Source organism: Euprymna scolopes, chromosome 10, assembly GCF_053919585.1.
Source record: "Euprymna scolopes isolate OS-2025 chromosome 10, ASM5391958v1, whole genome shotgun sequence".
In the NCBI taxonomy this organism is placed as follows: domain Eukaryota; kingdom Metazoa; phylum Mollusca; class Cephalopoda; order Sepiida; family Sepiolidae; genus Euprymna; species Euprymna scolopes.
In genome coordinates, this window is record NC_136491.1 from 138,747,818 (window position 1) to 138,764,975 (window position 17,158).

General features: G+C 31.4%; 1 protein-coding gene across 1 annotated transcript; it reads left to right on the forward strand.

Moving 5' to 3' along the window:
- The first annotated feature begins 6,347 nt into the window (after window positions 1-6,347).
- LOC145286303 (uncharacterized) lies at window positions 6,348-12,998 on the forward strand. The gene is made up of 3 exons (XM_080135172.1): window positions 6,348-6,873; window positions 8,158-12,345; window positions 12,473-12,998. Exons 1-3 carry the CDS (start codon window positions 6,552-6,554, stop codon window positions 12,802-12,804), a joined length of 4,842 nt encoding a protein of 1,613 aa, XP_079991298.1. The 5' UTR covers window positions 6,348-6,551; the 3' UTR covers window positions 12,805-12,998.
- The last annotated feature ends 4,160 nt before the right edge of the window (window positions 12,999-17,158 follow it).

Sequence of the window (17,158 nt, forward strand, 5' to 3'; positions counted from 1 at the left end):
GAAGCTTATAAAAGTAAAAAAAGACCAGTTGTTAAAATTGGAAAATAAAAAGACAAGATATTGTAGTAAAAAATAAAATACTGCAGCATTAAGAATTGATGATATAATGTTAAATTGAATTTTAAAAAACTTAATGCTGCATTATTTTAGATTATGAATTCATTATATTTTTTTATTAAAATATCTTGTCTTTTTCGTTTGCAGTTTTAACAACTAGTCCTTTAATTTTCCATGTTTTAACTTAACCATATTACTTTTCATGCTCGCATTTTTCTATGTTATAGCATATATTTAACATCTATTGTTAGATGATTAGGGCTGTCCCCTTTTCATGTAACAATAGATGTTAAATATATGCTATATATATGTATATATGTAGGTATAAAAATAGAGAGATTTAGTTAAAATGAAAATGAAATAGAATGGGCGAAATTCGAACCCCGTAATTTAGGTTTAGAAATAGATTATGGGAGAGAATTAGAAAATGGAATGTAAAAACAAACCATTGTTTAGCTTAGAGATAAAATAGTTTTAAGAAAAGGAATGTGCATTTATCAATTCTGTTATGAAATTGAATGAGGAATGCGACTATAGGATAATTTAATAAACATGTTTTAACATATTGGAAATATAGGTTACTGGAAATATAGGTTAGAATTCCTTTTGTAAACAAAGGAAAATGTATTGGACACGCATTTCCAGAACACGTGAAAGAAGACATATGTTTTAACATGTGTATGACGTCATGGAAAATGAGAAGTTCTCGATATAGTTAGAAACTTGAGAGTTAAGCAGGGAGAGTCTGAGAGAGTCTGAGAACGACAGGCGACAGTCTGAAATCGAGAGATGGACAGTCGAACGTCTAGAAGGGAGACGGTCACCTTTGAAACATAGAATGTAAAACTTTGAATTCCTGACTAAGAAAAAACACCGACCGGTCGAAGAAGAAATAAACTCATCATGTGTTTTTATAAACGTCATCTTTGTGTTGTAATTCTACCAAAAGGTAAAGTGGAATTGTCATTATATGTCTTATATATCCTGCGTTTTAAAATGTCTTCACATACACAATTTCTCTACATCTCATATCTACAATGTGAACACCAAGACTGCCTCAACACTGTCTCCTCACTCTAAGAGCTTCTATTACACTTCTAAGTATGAACATTATATATATATATAGATATGAATCTCTTCATAACACGAACACAGAACGCAACATCTCTCTTAAGACTCTCTAAGACTCACTTTTAATAAGAATTCCTAACAACGAACAATAACAATAGCAACAAACAAAACAACAACAACAACAACAACAACAACGACAACAACAACAACAATAATAATAATAATAATAATAATAATAATAATAATAATAATAATAATTCAAGATTAGGGTTCTATATACACTTTTTAGACTGATTTAAATGGTATTTGTGCAGTTACTAACATTGCTGAAACAATAGCGTTATTATGTAATAAAAAAAACTATACTTAAAAATGAGTAGGTGGACATTTTAACATTTCCGTACATTGATAACTAAAGTAAAAGTTGAATGTAACTTGAAAATCTTATCTTAAACATAACACGGTCAATTAGCTAGAAAAGTCTCAGTATAATAATTTCTATTAATTAATTGAATAAATTCTTATATTTTTTTTTATTTCAATACATATAAATCGCAACTTATTCACCATCTTTCATTTTCAAGCCAAACCGAAAACAATTTAAAAGTTGATCTTTTTATAGTAGTATGAAAGGTGAGAGAGTGTATATGATTTATTTTACTTGTTATTTTGTTTTTACGGTTAATTAAGCCTTGTTTACACAAAAGATTTTCATCTTTTTCCGCTTGAACACGTTGAACCTATACATAGAAAGAGATGAAGAATCTTACGACCAACTTCTCCTCGTAAATATGTACAATGTTTTCAAACTAGAGCGATATAATAATAGAAGAAAAGATGTTTGGACTTAATGAATAATCTAAAATCAATAATGCAAATTTGGAAGCTGTTCGAATCCTATGCTAACAATTATTATATTATTGTACACCCTGTCCGCTTATTTATATTATCAATACAGAAAAGTCTAACACCATATATTTAGTATCTGTTTGTCTGAAGCCGATACTATACTATTCAAGACTGGTGTGTTTTTGTATATTATTTTACACTAATATTAATGGTACTTGTGCATTTTACGAACACTGCTGAAATAATAAAATTCTTAACAATCAGATGGGGAGGGGCTTTTACTATTCTGTATATTCATATATAAAATTAAAGAACTAAAGAATACCGTTAAATTAGAATTTAACCTGATAATCCTATCTAAAAATAGCGCCATCTATTAGCTGCACAGGCAGAATTATAATAATGTTATTAATCGTTTGAAAAATAATCTTATAGTTTAATTTTGGTTGATTGCGAAAAAAAAATAATAATAATAGGTTATCGAATGAAATAACTGTATTGATAGTTGTGGCAAAATTGGTCACGATTAGGTCTTGTCAAAATAATAAATGTATATTAAACGAATATGTGACTATAAAGAATTAATACAGAATAAATACTTTCTACATATACATATTTATTTCCTGAATTCATCTATTAGAATTGTGTAAACTACTCTACATCATTTCGAAATGCAAATGTGTGTATATATATATATATATATAAATATATATATATTATCTACATCTATATATCTATAAAAGTGAAAGTGGCTGTATGTCTGTGTCCATTTCCCTACAGAATAACTCTGTCAATTTTCATTCTACAGACTCGATATTTTATATACAGGGTACTGAGATTTGGGAAAATATTTGTAATCCGTTTTCGGCCAGAAATTTGGCTGTTATGGGGGTCAAAGTTCAACGATTTGACCTTTGAGAACTCTACCAAACACCTCCGCCAATTTTGGGTAAAAACACTTAAAATTTTAGATATAGATTCCTTGGAGATGGATCTAATATTATAATTTATTTGAGCCCAAACCAATAAATTTTAAGGGGTCATAATAGGGGTTGAAGATTAAAAAATTGACCTCGACGGTCGCTACCAAATTACTCAGACAATTTCTGGTCTAAACATTTGAAATTTTACATAAAGGGTATTTAGAGATAGGGCAAGCTTTTTAATTGGTTTGGGCCGAAAATTTGAGCTACTTATATATAAATGTACGTATGTATGTATGTGTGTATGTCTTCCTAAAACTTTCGACAGAGGTGACGGATTCTCACAAGATCAGTATCGTTTTGAAGCGCGACCCTTCAAACGACAAATTCTGAAATATTTGCTAAAAACATTAATTTCTTCACCCTCAACTGGGCACTTTTCTACAGGGAGGGATCGCTTTTTTTCACCGATATTTTTGAAAGTCATTCCCTCTTTTCGATTGTCTAGCCTTAATTTAAACTTACGCCACTTTCGGGTTGCGGTGGTCGTAACAGCAAAGACGTCACGTTTTTTCCCGTTCTTTTCCTCCTTCACGGTAGGGGTTCGAGCCTGATTTCCTACCACTTTTTTTTGCTTAACACACACCTCCAAACTCCCGTACCACGCAGGGCACCCATGCTAGTATTATATATTATTAAAAATAATTAATTAATCGCAGAAAAGTATTGAATGCGTATATATATACACACACACATATATATATATATATATATATATATATATATATATATATATATATATATAAAGTTAAGTAATTTTCTTGCTCTGACATCAATATAAAAAAGTCTATTTTTGTTTAAAAATTATTAAAATGAACCCTTTAAGATACTCAGAAGAATACTGGAAGCAATCTAAATTGTTTATTCTTAAAAAACAAGCGTAAGATAATTACTTTCATTCATAATATATATATATATATTTGTATATATATATATATATAAATATACATATGCATATATATATATAATATATAAATATATATATATACCATTGCTTTTATTTTAATTTTACGTTGATTATATTATGCATAGTTTCTACATTTAACATACAAACGTAGAATTTAAAATGAAAACGTTCTAGCACACGGACATATTTTTATATCTATATAGTTTTAATTTCGATTCTAGAGAATATTTTTCTAAGTCATATTTTTATTTAAACTTTAAAATCATTACTATATATTGGATAATACTTATAAGAGAATTGGCTTTATAATAAATAAGAAATCGGCATTAATTACAATAGTTTAATGCATAAAATTCCTAAATGAGGAAATTAGTTGAGACAAATAATTTAAGTAGAAATAGAAATAATATCAAACTGGAACATATGGTAAAGTACCGCGCAGATTTGGGTGTTGTATTTTTGCTGTGCTTAAAACAATGAGTACAAGCAGTAATAATATATTAAACTATATTATATTAAACAAACAAATAATAATAATAATATATTAAACCATATTGTATTAAAAACAAACAATTATAATATACTAAACTATATTATATTAAACAGACAAACAATAATAATATATTAATCTATATTATATTAAACAAATAAACAATAATAATATATTAAACAATATTATATTAAACAGACAAAAATTATAATATATTAAAGTATATTATATTAAACAAACAATAATAATATATTACACTATATTATATTAAACTAACAATAATAATATATCAAACTATATTATATTAAAAAAACAAACAATAATAATATATTAAAGTATATTATATTAAACAACACAAACAATAAGGATATATTAAACTATATTATATTAAACAAACAAACAAACAATTATAATATATTAAACTATATTATATTATACAAAAAAACAATAATAATATATTAAACTATATTATATTAAACAAACAATAATAACAATATATTAAACTATATTATATTAAACAAACAATAAATTATAATATAATAAACTATATTATATTAAACAAACAAACAATTATAATATATTACACTATATTATATTGAGCAAACAATAATAATAATATATTAAACTATATTATATTAAACAAACAAAAAATAATAATATATTAAACTATATTATATTAAACAAACAAACAATAATAATATATTAAACTATATTATATTAAACACAAAACAATAATAATATATTAAACTATATAATAATAAACAAACAATAATAATATATTAAACTATATTAAATCAAAGAAACAAACAATAATAATATATTAAATTATATTATATTAAACCAATAAACAATAATAATACATTAAACTATATTATATCAAACACACAAGCAATAATAATATATTAAAATATATTATATTAAACAAACAAACAAACAAACAATAATAATATATTAAAATATATTATATTAAACAAACAAACAATAGGATTGACGAAGGAGTTTTAGAGTAAAGATTATTAAGGAACAGGACGCAGGATTAAACTGAGTAGTTTCTCGGATCCGATCCCTAGTTAAACTTGATATCAATTTCGGGTTAGTTTATATAATAATTTGTGACACCCATGCGTTTAACATATGCTGGCATGTGTTTTTTTTATTAGAGAGTCACCATTTCTTAAGGACAAAAATGTTAGTTGAGGATAAAAGTTAATGAGTGTGTAGTGTTCGTCGAGACATCTTGATGATCGGTAATCGTAGTAACTGGGCTGAATTAGATTATTTAAGAGTACAGTTCAACAAGAACTTGTTTAGATTTGACTTTAAAACAACCACGCTATAGTCTACCAGAATTTTATTCCACGGTATTGTACAGGGTGATCAAAAGAAAAACAACAAAAAACAAAAGCTAAATGGAGGCCACCTAAAACATATGTTGTAGAACGGAGAAAAAAAGCCAACGGCCCTAGTGTTTTGATGTGATGTTTTGAATAAACTAGTTATGACCAAAGTTTCATTTCACTCGGACAAAAAACTAAGAAACGGGGCTTAATTAGAGTTGGGGCCCGTTTTTTTTGGGTTCTGTATTACACCACCCCGTGGTTCTAGGAAAGAAACTTTGCTTGTAGAAGTTTCGTTTAGTCTTACGCAATGAGAGAAAGGGGAGAGTTATTGGTAGTGCTTGTAGAGGACGAGTTTTTTCTGTGATTGTTTACAGTAGAACTCATATATTGAAGATCACTCGAGCACCTGTCATGACAATTACAACAAAGTATAAAAAATTCCTTACACCTCTTCTGTGTGAAAGATATAATAGCGAGGAAAAGGACATCATCCACTAAATTTCAAATCCGGTTTTGTAACTTATAAATGCAAGAAAAAATTCTCCCGATATGTTTGTTTCGATGTAGCGCGTTTTAGGCCGTCGCCCCAGAGTGAAAATTCTTAATTTTAATGAGATGTAAAAGGGGTGGGCATAATTTTTGGATATAATATGTATAAAATCATAAGAAACATGGAAAAAAATTTCACAAGCAAGATTATGGTGCATTAATAAATAATTTTAATTTTAATGCACAAAAAAATGCTAACTGTTAAGTTGCCTTCGTACAAAAAAGTAGCCATTCAGAATACTTCTTTTATTTACTCCTTACAATCTACCAATCACAATCATCGTAGTGCGAGTTAAAAATTCAATATGGCTGCCTCCAGTGAAGAAGAAATGTTTGTAAACAAAGACAAAAAAGAGTGCGTTATGTGCATATTTCCAACTAAAACATTGAATGTTAGATCTTTTTCAGTGAAGACATGGACGCGCTTTTTAGAATATGTTAAAAAATGGAAAGGTTTACATGGACCACAAGCAGAAATTGCGAAAAACTTTGACTTAAGCTGTGATTCAACTGAAATACCACCTCGTGTTGGGTTTCACCAAACTTGTTATGCACGTTTCACGGATTATCAGAAAATTGAAAGAATTCAGAAAAAACTAGAAAAGAATACTGATAACGTTTTCGAAGGTAAGTTTAAGCTTTTAATAATTTTTATTTTTATTGATACGTATTTGGAAAGAGACAATTTTTCTTATACTCCCTCTATTCACTTAGGCAAGTACGTGTGAACTGAACAGCATGAAAAATTTTATGGTAGGAAAAAATGGATTTAGAGTAACATTTCGTATATAAATTTAATGGAAAATCATCCTCCATTTCCTGGAGACTATTGTTAATTTTTTTTTACCATTAACCCTAAGTCTGAGTGCCAAGATTGTAATTTACCCCCTCCTCTCCCAATAAAAAAACGCACAGAATTTATCTTCACTAGAAAAAAGGTCAACACCTCTAAATTCTAAAATATATTTATTCAATTTAATTGATTTTTAATTTTTTTTTTTTTTTTTTTTTTGTAAACTTCTAAGTTGTACAATCTTTTTTCTTCTCGGGGGAGGGAGCGATTTAAATGAGGGTGTTAATCTACATTAATATCTTTTCAAACAATTGAATATGTACATAAAAGTTGGCATCTGTTTTAGAAAATTTCACTTGTAAAGAAAAAAAAAAACAAAAAACTAGAGTTTATTTCTATTTACTTGCCTCCCCCACGAGAACATAGATACAAAACAGGGTTTTATTGTGGGTAAAATTTAGTTCACCAAAAATGTATTCTGATTGGAACAAAAATTACAATTGCCTCAGTTTAGAAAGATTTCTCCTTCACAAATCTGAAACAAAAGATAACCTGTATTATCAGAATAAAGGGTACACTTTGCTCTTAGCCAAATGCTGTTACTATTTAACAGTTTTCATAATTTCAATAATTTTAGCTATTGGTTTTAATCTGGAAATGTGTCATTTCTTTTATGATTCTAAATATAGATACAACTGTCTATGGTACCATTTCTTGATTCTAGCACTTCCACAATCAGTCACTTGACAATCTATTCCATTAACCTTTATCCTCGTGTGGCTTTTAGCCTTGATAAGTGGTAACTCACTAGTAAAATAAAGTGCATTGCATATTGAATTTACCTACCAATTCCAATGATAAATATATTGCATGATTTTGTAAACATCCCTTGGTCCGATTAATAATGAGTCACCAGACGATTTAATTGTAGAATGTAAATTAATAACATACAATTTTTTCACAGAAGTTTTATCAGCACTATACAAAAAAAATCTTAAATTTTTAATGAAATGTTTTGGATTTATGAAATAATGATTGGATATTTTTAATTTGAACTTTTCCATATACTTTGTTATTTCAAATGCATATTAAACTCCTAAATATATTTATTTTTACAGGGTCCCCATCTCAAGAAAACATTGATGCGACTACTGCCGAAAATGATGATCCACCAGCTAAAAAAAGACGGGTTCTTCGTTTCAATTTTGATCGACCATCTTTGCCAGCTAGATCAGAGCATATTTTACCAGATGTTTGCATACTATGCCAAAAAGTAAAAACTATAGTGTGCAAAGGATCTGGCAAAAGAAACAGGGAAAAACTTGTCAGATGTTCGACAATAGAAGCTGCTAATTTAAAACGAGCAGCAGAAGAAAATGAAAATGAATCACTCCTCATGCAAATAAGGAATAAAGATTGTGTAGCAATCGAAGTGAAATATCATAACTCATGTTACCGTGACTTCACTCGATATTTAACCAAACCAACCAAAACCGAACACTCTGAGCAAACTTCATATGCTAAAGCATTTGAGGTCTTTGCGAAATTAGTCCAAACAAGGATTATCGAAAACAAGGAAATCATGAGACTTAAAAAATTGAAAGATTTGTTTGTCAAACAGATTAAAGAAACACATGGAGTTGATGCGCATTTATATAAAACAGGATATTTAAAACAAAGATTAATGAAAAAATTTCCTCAATTATGCTTCATCACTCCTAAAATGAGATCACAAGGTGACATCGTGTATGTAAATGACATTACAGTGTCTTCTCTTGTAGAGGAAAAAACAGTACTCCATGAGGAAACACATACCACAACTCCAAGTGAAACAGAGTCGTCAGAAAATGACACAAACCAACAAACAAGTCATGTACGCTCAGATCCAAATCCTCTTTCTAACTTGTACATAACAGCTATGGATCTGAGAAATATTATTCAACAAGTAAAACCTCCTTCGTTATGGCCGCCAACAGCAGAAACATTAAATTTGCAGGAGGCTGAAAAGATGGTGCCCCATATTTTATTTAACTTTCTTGCATGGATAGTTGGGGCATCTGAAGATTTGTGCACAGAAAAAATAATGGACATATCTGCATCCGTCTATAGAAAGATTTTGTCTATTTCACAAGACATTATATTTTTGTCTTCTAACGGACGTACATTAATGCCAAAACATTTATCACTTGGTATGGCTGTACGCCATCTGTCTGGATCTGCCCAAGTGATTGGTTTATTGAATGGTTTGGGACATTGTGTTTCTCATTCGGTGGTTTTAAATCATGATACAGCACTAGCTGAACTTGAAATCAATCGTGGAGAAAATTCTATTCCATCCACCATCCAGGCAGGTATTCCAACAACTTTGGTCTGGGACAATAATGATTTTGGTGAGGAAACTTTATCTGGACATGGAACAACACACAACACAACTGGGATAATAATACAAAATATGTTAGTCGAACCGTGTGCATCTAAGATTGCAGTAGAAGGACTCAAAAGAACACGGAAAAGAACATTGGAACCACCAGAAGTAAATTTGGCTACATACACCGGTGGAAGAAAAGATGGCCCACTACCATTTGCTGAACATGTTTCACTTCATTCAGATCGTGTATTTCTGCAAAATTCTCTAAAACTTGATATAGCGTACTATATCACAAAATTCGGCAGTGAAATTATATTACCATCTTGGACTGGGTTTAACCAACTCCTGTGCAAAAGGGAGATTGCATCAAAATCTACCATAGGTTATTTACCCGTAATTGATGTTAGCCCCACAGAAATGGATACAGTCCTTACAATTCTAAAAAAAAGCATTGACATTGCAGATCAACTCAAGTTAGAGTCTCTTGTTATTGTAATGGATCAAGCAATCTATTCAAAGGCACAATTAATTAGATGGAGAAATCCATATTTCATGAAGAGATTGGTAATTCGACTTGGTGCTTTTCATACAGCAATGTCCTTTCTTGGGTGTTTGGGAAAGCGTTTTCGTGATGCCGGGCTTCAAGATATTCTAATAGAATCAGAAGTTGTTGCTGTAGGCTCAATAAATGGAGTTTTCACAGGTAGACACTATAACAGAGCAGTTAGAGCCCATAAAGTAGTGGCCGAAGCAATGCAGCATATGCGTTTGACAACTTATTTAAACAGCATTCCTGAAGAAAAGGCAGAAAAAGTGAAGCATTTAATGACATCCTTGTCACAATCATTCCCAGGACCTCAGTATGAAGAAATTCTGAAGGGAGAACATTTTCAAAGTTTTCTATCATCCTATGAAGAATTTATACAGGTTGGCAACAAAAAGCAAACTTTTGCATTCTGGAGTTCTTATATTGACATTGTAGAAATTCTTTTACTTTTCCTTAGAGGTATTCGAGAGTCAAACTGGGAACTTCACTTGGCAAGTGTTAGACAGATGTTACCTTGGGTGTTTGCATATGACCATGTAAATTATAGCAGATACCTTCCAGTTTACTGGTTGGAGATGTCTAATCTCGCTAATACTCATCCAGTGATATATACACAATGCATTGGAGGAGATTTTGCTGTTCAAAGAAGCTCAAATGCCTTTGCTAAAATTCCTTGTGACCAAACCATCGAACAAACTGCTAATCGTGATTCAAAAACAAAAGGTGGTATGACAGGCTTCAGCACAAACAAGAGAGCCGTCAACAGGTGGATATGGTCCCATCATGCGAGAGGGTCTATTACCCATGAATGTGAAACTATGGCTGGCAAAGGAGAACGAAGTGGAACACGATCAGATCTTTTACACAGTCGGATGAAACATGATAAGCTTGCTATTGGAAAGATAATAGACACAGTAAACAGTATGTTTAATCCATTTGAGTATGAACCAGCTGAGTTGATCCATATTGCATCAGGATTAGTTGCGACACAAGATGTTCAAAATGATCTGCAATTTGCTAAGGCAAGGGGCGAATCAGAATTTGAAAATTTCTGTGGGCAGCGTCTACAAACGGGAGAAGTTGATTTTTTTGCCCCGATGAAAAGAATGAATTTAAAAACATTCTCCAGTATGTCTAAAAAATCAAATCATCATGTCCACGGAAAGGATATCACTTTGGAAGCAGATAGAAATCTCCTAGCAAGATTGGTTGTGATTGGTAGAATCCGGAACATTAATCTTCAAGAATTACTGTCATATTCCTTAGGTCCATTACCATTGTCCCTTGCAAATTCACATGGATCGTTGGTTAAAACTAATAAAGCAAACTTACTTCATGCTTTAGAAAGCCATGCTAACAATCCTATTGTTGAGAACCCTATAGTAGGTGGCATATATATAGTGGATGGTATGTCGCTGATACACCAATTAAATTTGAACAAATTACAAGGAGAGAAAACATTTCTTAATCTTGCTCTTGTTATTTTGAAAAGTTTAGTGAACAGGGCAAAATCGAATCATTCTAAAGAAATTCATTTTGTTACTGATACATACCAGCAGATCTCTATAAAAAATATCGAGAGGGATAAAAGAGCTGCTACTAGCTCTCAGATAAGAATCCATGGTCAGCTCCTTCCTCAGCAATGGAAGAAATTTCTTTCAAATGGAGAGAATAAAAAGTCCTTAATAGAATTCTTGGATGAAACATGGTCTAATGTTTCAACATCAGAGCTTAGAGGAGTGAAGGTATTCTTGGCGCATAACAAGAAATGTCATTCCTTCTCACCTGGAAAAGAGGCAAGTGATATTGTCATCCGGTTAGAAGAGACAAAACTTTGTAGCTCACAAGAAGAAGCTGATACACGGATTTATTTGCATGCTTCTTTTGCAGCCAACACTAGTACGGATGTAATCATTATGAGTCCTGATACCGATGTGTTTGTAATTGGAGTTTCTTTACAAAATCTTATTCCCGCACATTTATACTTCCACACAGGAAGAGGAACAATTTTGCGAACAATAGACATCAAGATGATAAAAGACAACATTGGAGAGTCTGTCAGTCAAGCCTTGATTGGTCTACATTGTTTTACAGGATGTGATAGTGTCAGTTCATTTTACGGAAAGGGCAAAAAGAAAGCACTTAGTTTATTACTGAGAGAGAATGAGTTTTGTTACGCATTCAGTGATCTTGGTAATGAATTTTATGTGAAACCAGACACAGCAAAATCATTGGAAATGTTTGTTTGCAGGTTGTATGGCCAACAAAATGTCACAAGTGTTAATGAAGCCAGATACAACATGTTTAGATTCCAAAGAAAATTGGAAATCACAATGCCTCCAAATCAAGATGCCCTGAGTGAACACATCAAGCGAGCTAACTATCAAGCAGGTACGTTTTATAAATATTTAATTTCCAATTATATGTAAAAATTAAATATATGGAGTTTCATTGTTATTTGCTTATTAGAAAGGATGAAAATTATTCAATATTAATGTTAATTTCTTTCTTTTTTCAGGTGTCTATAAAAGGAGCCTCCATGCAAATCCTGATATACCATCCCCTGATTGTCATGGATGGAAGATAGAAAATGGAGATTTAGTAATCCATTGGATGAATCTTCTTCCTGCTCCAGACAGTTTAATGGATTTAATTAACTGCTCTGCCAAATGTAAAAAAAGTCATTGTAAAGACGTTAACATTTGTACATGTCTCCAAAACAGGGTCCCATGCACAGATATGTGCAAGTGTGCAAGAGATTCTTGTTATAAAATTAGTAAAAACATTGGACATGATGATGATGACACTGATGATGGTGATGACGACGACGATGATGATGACGTGGCATAAGCAGTGATCAGTTTTAAATAAAAGCATATATGATCTTATTTACTAACATGTTGTTTGTTTAACTTTCATTAAAAATGCCTTTTTGTCCTTTAAATCTGTGTTATTATTCATAGATTCAAAAAAATACTTTTTAATGAAAATTGACAAACATTGTATATTTTACCAAGTTGATGTGTATAAAAAATGACACAAAATCGCAGATCTACCTCAGGTTTAAACGACCTTGTTACATACCAAATATAGCAATAGATTTGTATGACTAATAATATTGGTAGACTATAGGTGTCTCTACATGTGAAATATCAAAATGTAAATCTATTTCTTTAGTTATCCACAGAAAAGATTGAAGTTGTTTAAAATAAGATGTTTGAAAAAAGCTTTTTTAGAAAAATATTCCCTATTTTGAAGCATAGTAAATATATTAAGTCCAATATTTATGTATTAAATGATGAAGAAATAAATTGGGAATAAAATGTGCTAAACTAGATGTCTGTATTGTTATCGGTTTGTGTGCTACTAAGGTTTAAGCAAGTCATAATGTTCTATTTGATGATTGTCGGCCATCTTTAAATATGGCCGCCGTTTTCATTAATGCGCAACATTTGTGCTTGTGAAAAAAAATATGATGTTCAGGAGTCTATTGGCATTCATTTGACACCATTTTTTCTTCCACCCCCAACCGAGGTCACAGAATCAAAAATCTAGAGGGATTTTGACCTTTGGGCCCATAGCCTATTTAGTAAACTTTTGTTGATAGAATAATCTTTGCAGAAAGTGCTTGATTAATCAACAATCATTTCATTTTGGGAAATCGACTGTTTTATTTTTCCCTATGTGTTAGATGTCTTGTCTAATACATTTTATTTCTAGAATGTGACATTCCGAATATACCATTTAATGTTGCCCGAGATTTAATGATACCATTTCACACTTCCATATTTTTGTTGTCATCTAAATCGGTGAAATAACTCATTTAATAATCAAATAGATTGATTGAATGCTCTAGTTGGAGATCCATCGCGGCCCACTGGGAGGAAACGTAACATGTTTCCCGCAGTTACTTCGTCCACAATACATTGTAGCCTACATTGCCTTGTAAAGATACTACTGTTGGTTGTTTGAAATTATTTTTATGTATAACAGCTTCAATTAAAGTTTGAAATACAAAAATAAAGTATCATGCTTCAATTGTCCTCTAAACAGAAACATTTATTTTGAATGCGCTCTGTCATGTCAAAGAACTTACTGTTGATTTTATATGCCTGGCCTCTCTGCTTGTGTGGTAATAAGATTCCTAAAAGTAAAATATCCACTGAGACAAGCAAAAAACTTGTTACGTTTATAGTTTATCATGATAAATTATATATATTTTTTTCGTAATAGTTTTTTTTGTTTATGCCCGTACTCTCGAATCATGAGATCTTTTTATCACGTTCTTACGTACGGCGCTTTCAATCAATAAGAATTTTTCTTTATATACAAGTAAACCTGAGGTGAATCTATAAACTCACTTTAAATTCTGTTATCTGCGTCTTTTTCCCTTTCTTGTAGACATTTCTCTACATTTGTAGAGTAGTTATTTCATGCTTTTTTGTAGTAGATGTTCCTAATCTATTGAGTTCCAATCTATTATTATTTCTTATAAAACACTTGAAACAAATTAGGGTTTATGTTTTTTTTATAGAAGCGCTGATTGAGTTTGAAAAAATTAAATACGTATTAGATATGTTTGAAGCCAAACAACGCATTATTACAAAATAAACAGATATTTATTTTGTTTGAAATTTATATTGAAATTCATAAATATATTTCGAAGATAAACTTCATCATCAGTATGTATTTCTTTCTTTTTTTGCCATGTTGTTGCTAGAGCATAGAATCAGTAGACGTCCGTTTGTTGTTTTACGTTAGTCTTTTACAATGTCGTAACTGTGCGTTGGTCCCGTGGAATTCACGTTAGGGGTTGTGTTCCTTGATAGAAGCGCTGGTCGAGTTTGAATAAAATAAATATGTATTAAATACGTTTGAACCCAAACCAACGTATTATAACAAAATATACAGATAATTATTTTGTTTGAAATTTATATTGAAATTCCGGCATTTAAAAAACTAAATTTGGAACAGATAGTCACGTAATTTATACTATATAGAATACAAACTGGTCGTATATAAGTGTACTATGATAATTACTTGTGAAGTATTACTTAAATACTATTATTTTATTAATATTATTATATAATAAAATATCATTCTTATTTGCTGGAATCTGTGTAAAATAGAGAAGTAATCAACCATCTCAACAAAAATAACTTTCTTAGTGACACACAATATGGTTTCCGTTCTGGTAGATCTACAGCAGATGTGCTTACAGTTATATCTCATAGGATTAGTAAATCGCTCGACAGAGGCAACCTTTCTAGGGCAATTGCTCTTGACATATCAAAGGCCTTTGATAGGGTATGGCATAAAGGTTTACTTCACAAGATCTCCAACTATGGTATAGCTGGAAACGTCTTCTCAATTATTAAATGATTTCTCTCTGATAGGTTCATAAGAGTAGTAGTTGATGGGCAAAAATCAAAAGCTCACAGTATAAATGCTGGAGTCCCTCAGGGGTCCATCCTGGGCCCAACTCTTTTCCTGAACTACATTAATGATCTTCCAAATCACATCCTTAAATCATTCGTAGACATTTTTGCTGACAACACTACCAACTATGGTAGCACATCTAAGACAGTAAACGAGCAAGTTCTCTCCGATTCTCTCTCCTCTGATCTTGATCACGTTGTGCAATGGGGAAAGGAGTGGCTGGTTACTTTTAATGCATCTAAAACCAAGCTTCTATCTTTACATCATCAACTTTCTGATCCCCATCTGGCATCAATTAAAATGAATGGCTCTCGTCTTGGGGAAGCCTCAAGTTTTGACAGGCTTCTGGGCTTGACCTTTACTCCTGATCTTAAATGGAATACGTACATAAATCTGTTGCCAAGGACGCTGGAAAAATGGTCGGATCCTTCTATCGATCCAGTAGATATCTCACTGCTGATGCAATTCTCTATCTATATAAGAGCCAGATACTCCAAGGATGGAATGCTGTTGCCACATCTGGGCAGGAGCTGCTAGAAAAGACTTGTCCTGCCTTGATAGGGTTCAAAATAGACTTCGTGGCCTGGTGGGAGATGTACTTTTCTCTTCACTGCAACCTCTATCTCACAGAAGAGATGTTGCGTGTTTGTCTCTGATGTATCGTTATTTTCATGGAAAGCGTTCAACTGAGCTTCAATCTATGGTCCCTACTCGCCAAACTTTCACAAGAAACACTCGACTAGATGAAAACACTATCAATAATCCCCCCACTCTTTATCTGTGCCTAAACATAAACATAGATTCCATGATCAAAGCTTCTTTCTTAGAAGTGCACGCCTGTGGAATTGTCTTCCGTTTTCCTGCTTTCCAGCTGTCTATAATATGGTTGTCTTCAAGTCCAACGTGGACAAGTTTCTGATGAGCCGTTCCACTTAAGTTAACAAATTTACCGAACTTCCATTACTATCGATTACTATATTGTCCTTTTGACTACTCTACACTCTTTAACTCTCATCCTTGAGTGGCCTATCGGCCTTGATAAGTGGTGACGCCTATGTAAAAAAAAAAAGAAAAACACCTGTTTTTTTATGCCTCTTTACTCATCTGTAGTCTATTTTTATTACCACATTAGCTTTGTTTTTCATATTTGAGCATTTTCAATTACTGGAAATCAACATCTATGCTAGATATATTTGCTATATTTGAAATTTCGCAACATGTACAATGAAACATGGTCTTAGATGATGAATCATTGTTATACGGCTTGGCAAAATATCTTAAAATATCCAATTGCCAAGAAATATGAACTTCTAATGAGAGAAATAAGCCTTGGAGCCGAAGCAATAAGAAAATGATTCAACAATTATCATTTAACGTAACTATTATTTTCATTTCATCTGAACGTGACGGATATAATTTCTATCCTAGCTGTGCATTACGCTATTCTTATAATTGATCCATTTCTTCTATATCGCCTTTCTCGTTCCAATTAACTTCTCGGTTCGTATTTTATGTTTAATTAATTTTCGCCTGTTTTAAATGGCGATAATGCAACCTAAATCCTTCACCGTCGATACATTTGTTCGTAATGCGAACGTTATTAAAATATCAAAATCATTTATGTTCCTACCATTCTACTTGGAAGAATGTAAACCTTCAAAGCCGAATTGTATTATCAGTCAATGATAACTTCAAATCCAGCAATTTATCTATTTTATTATATCTATAAAAGTGAAGAAAATTCTCAACCTATACGCTCAACAGA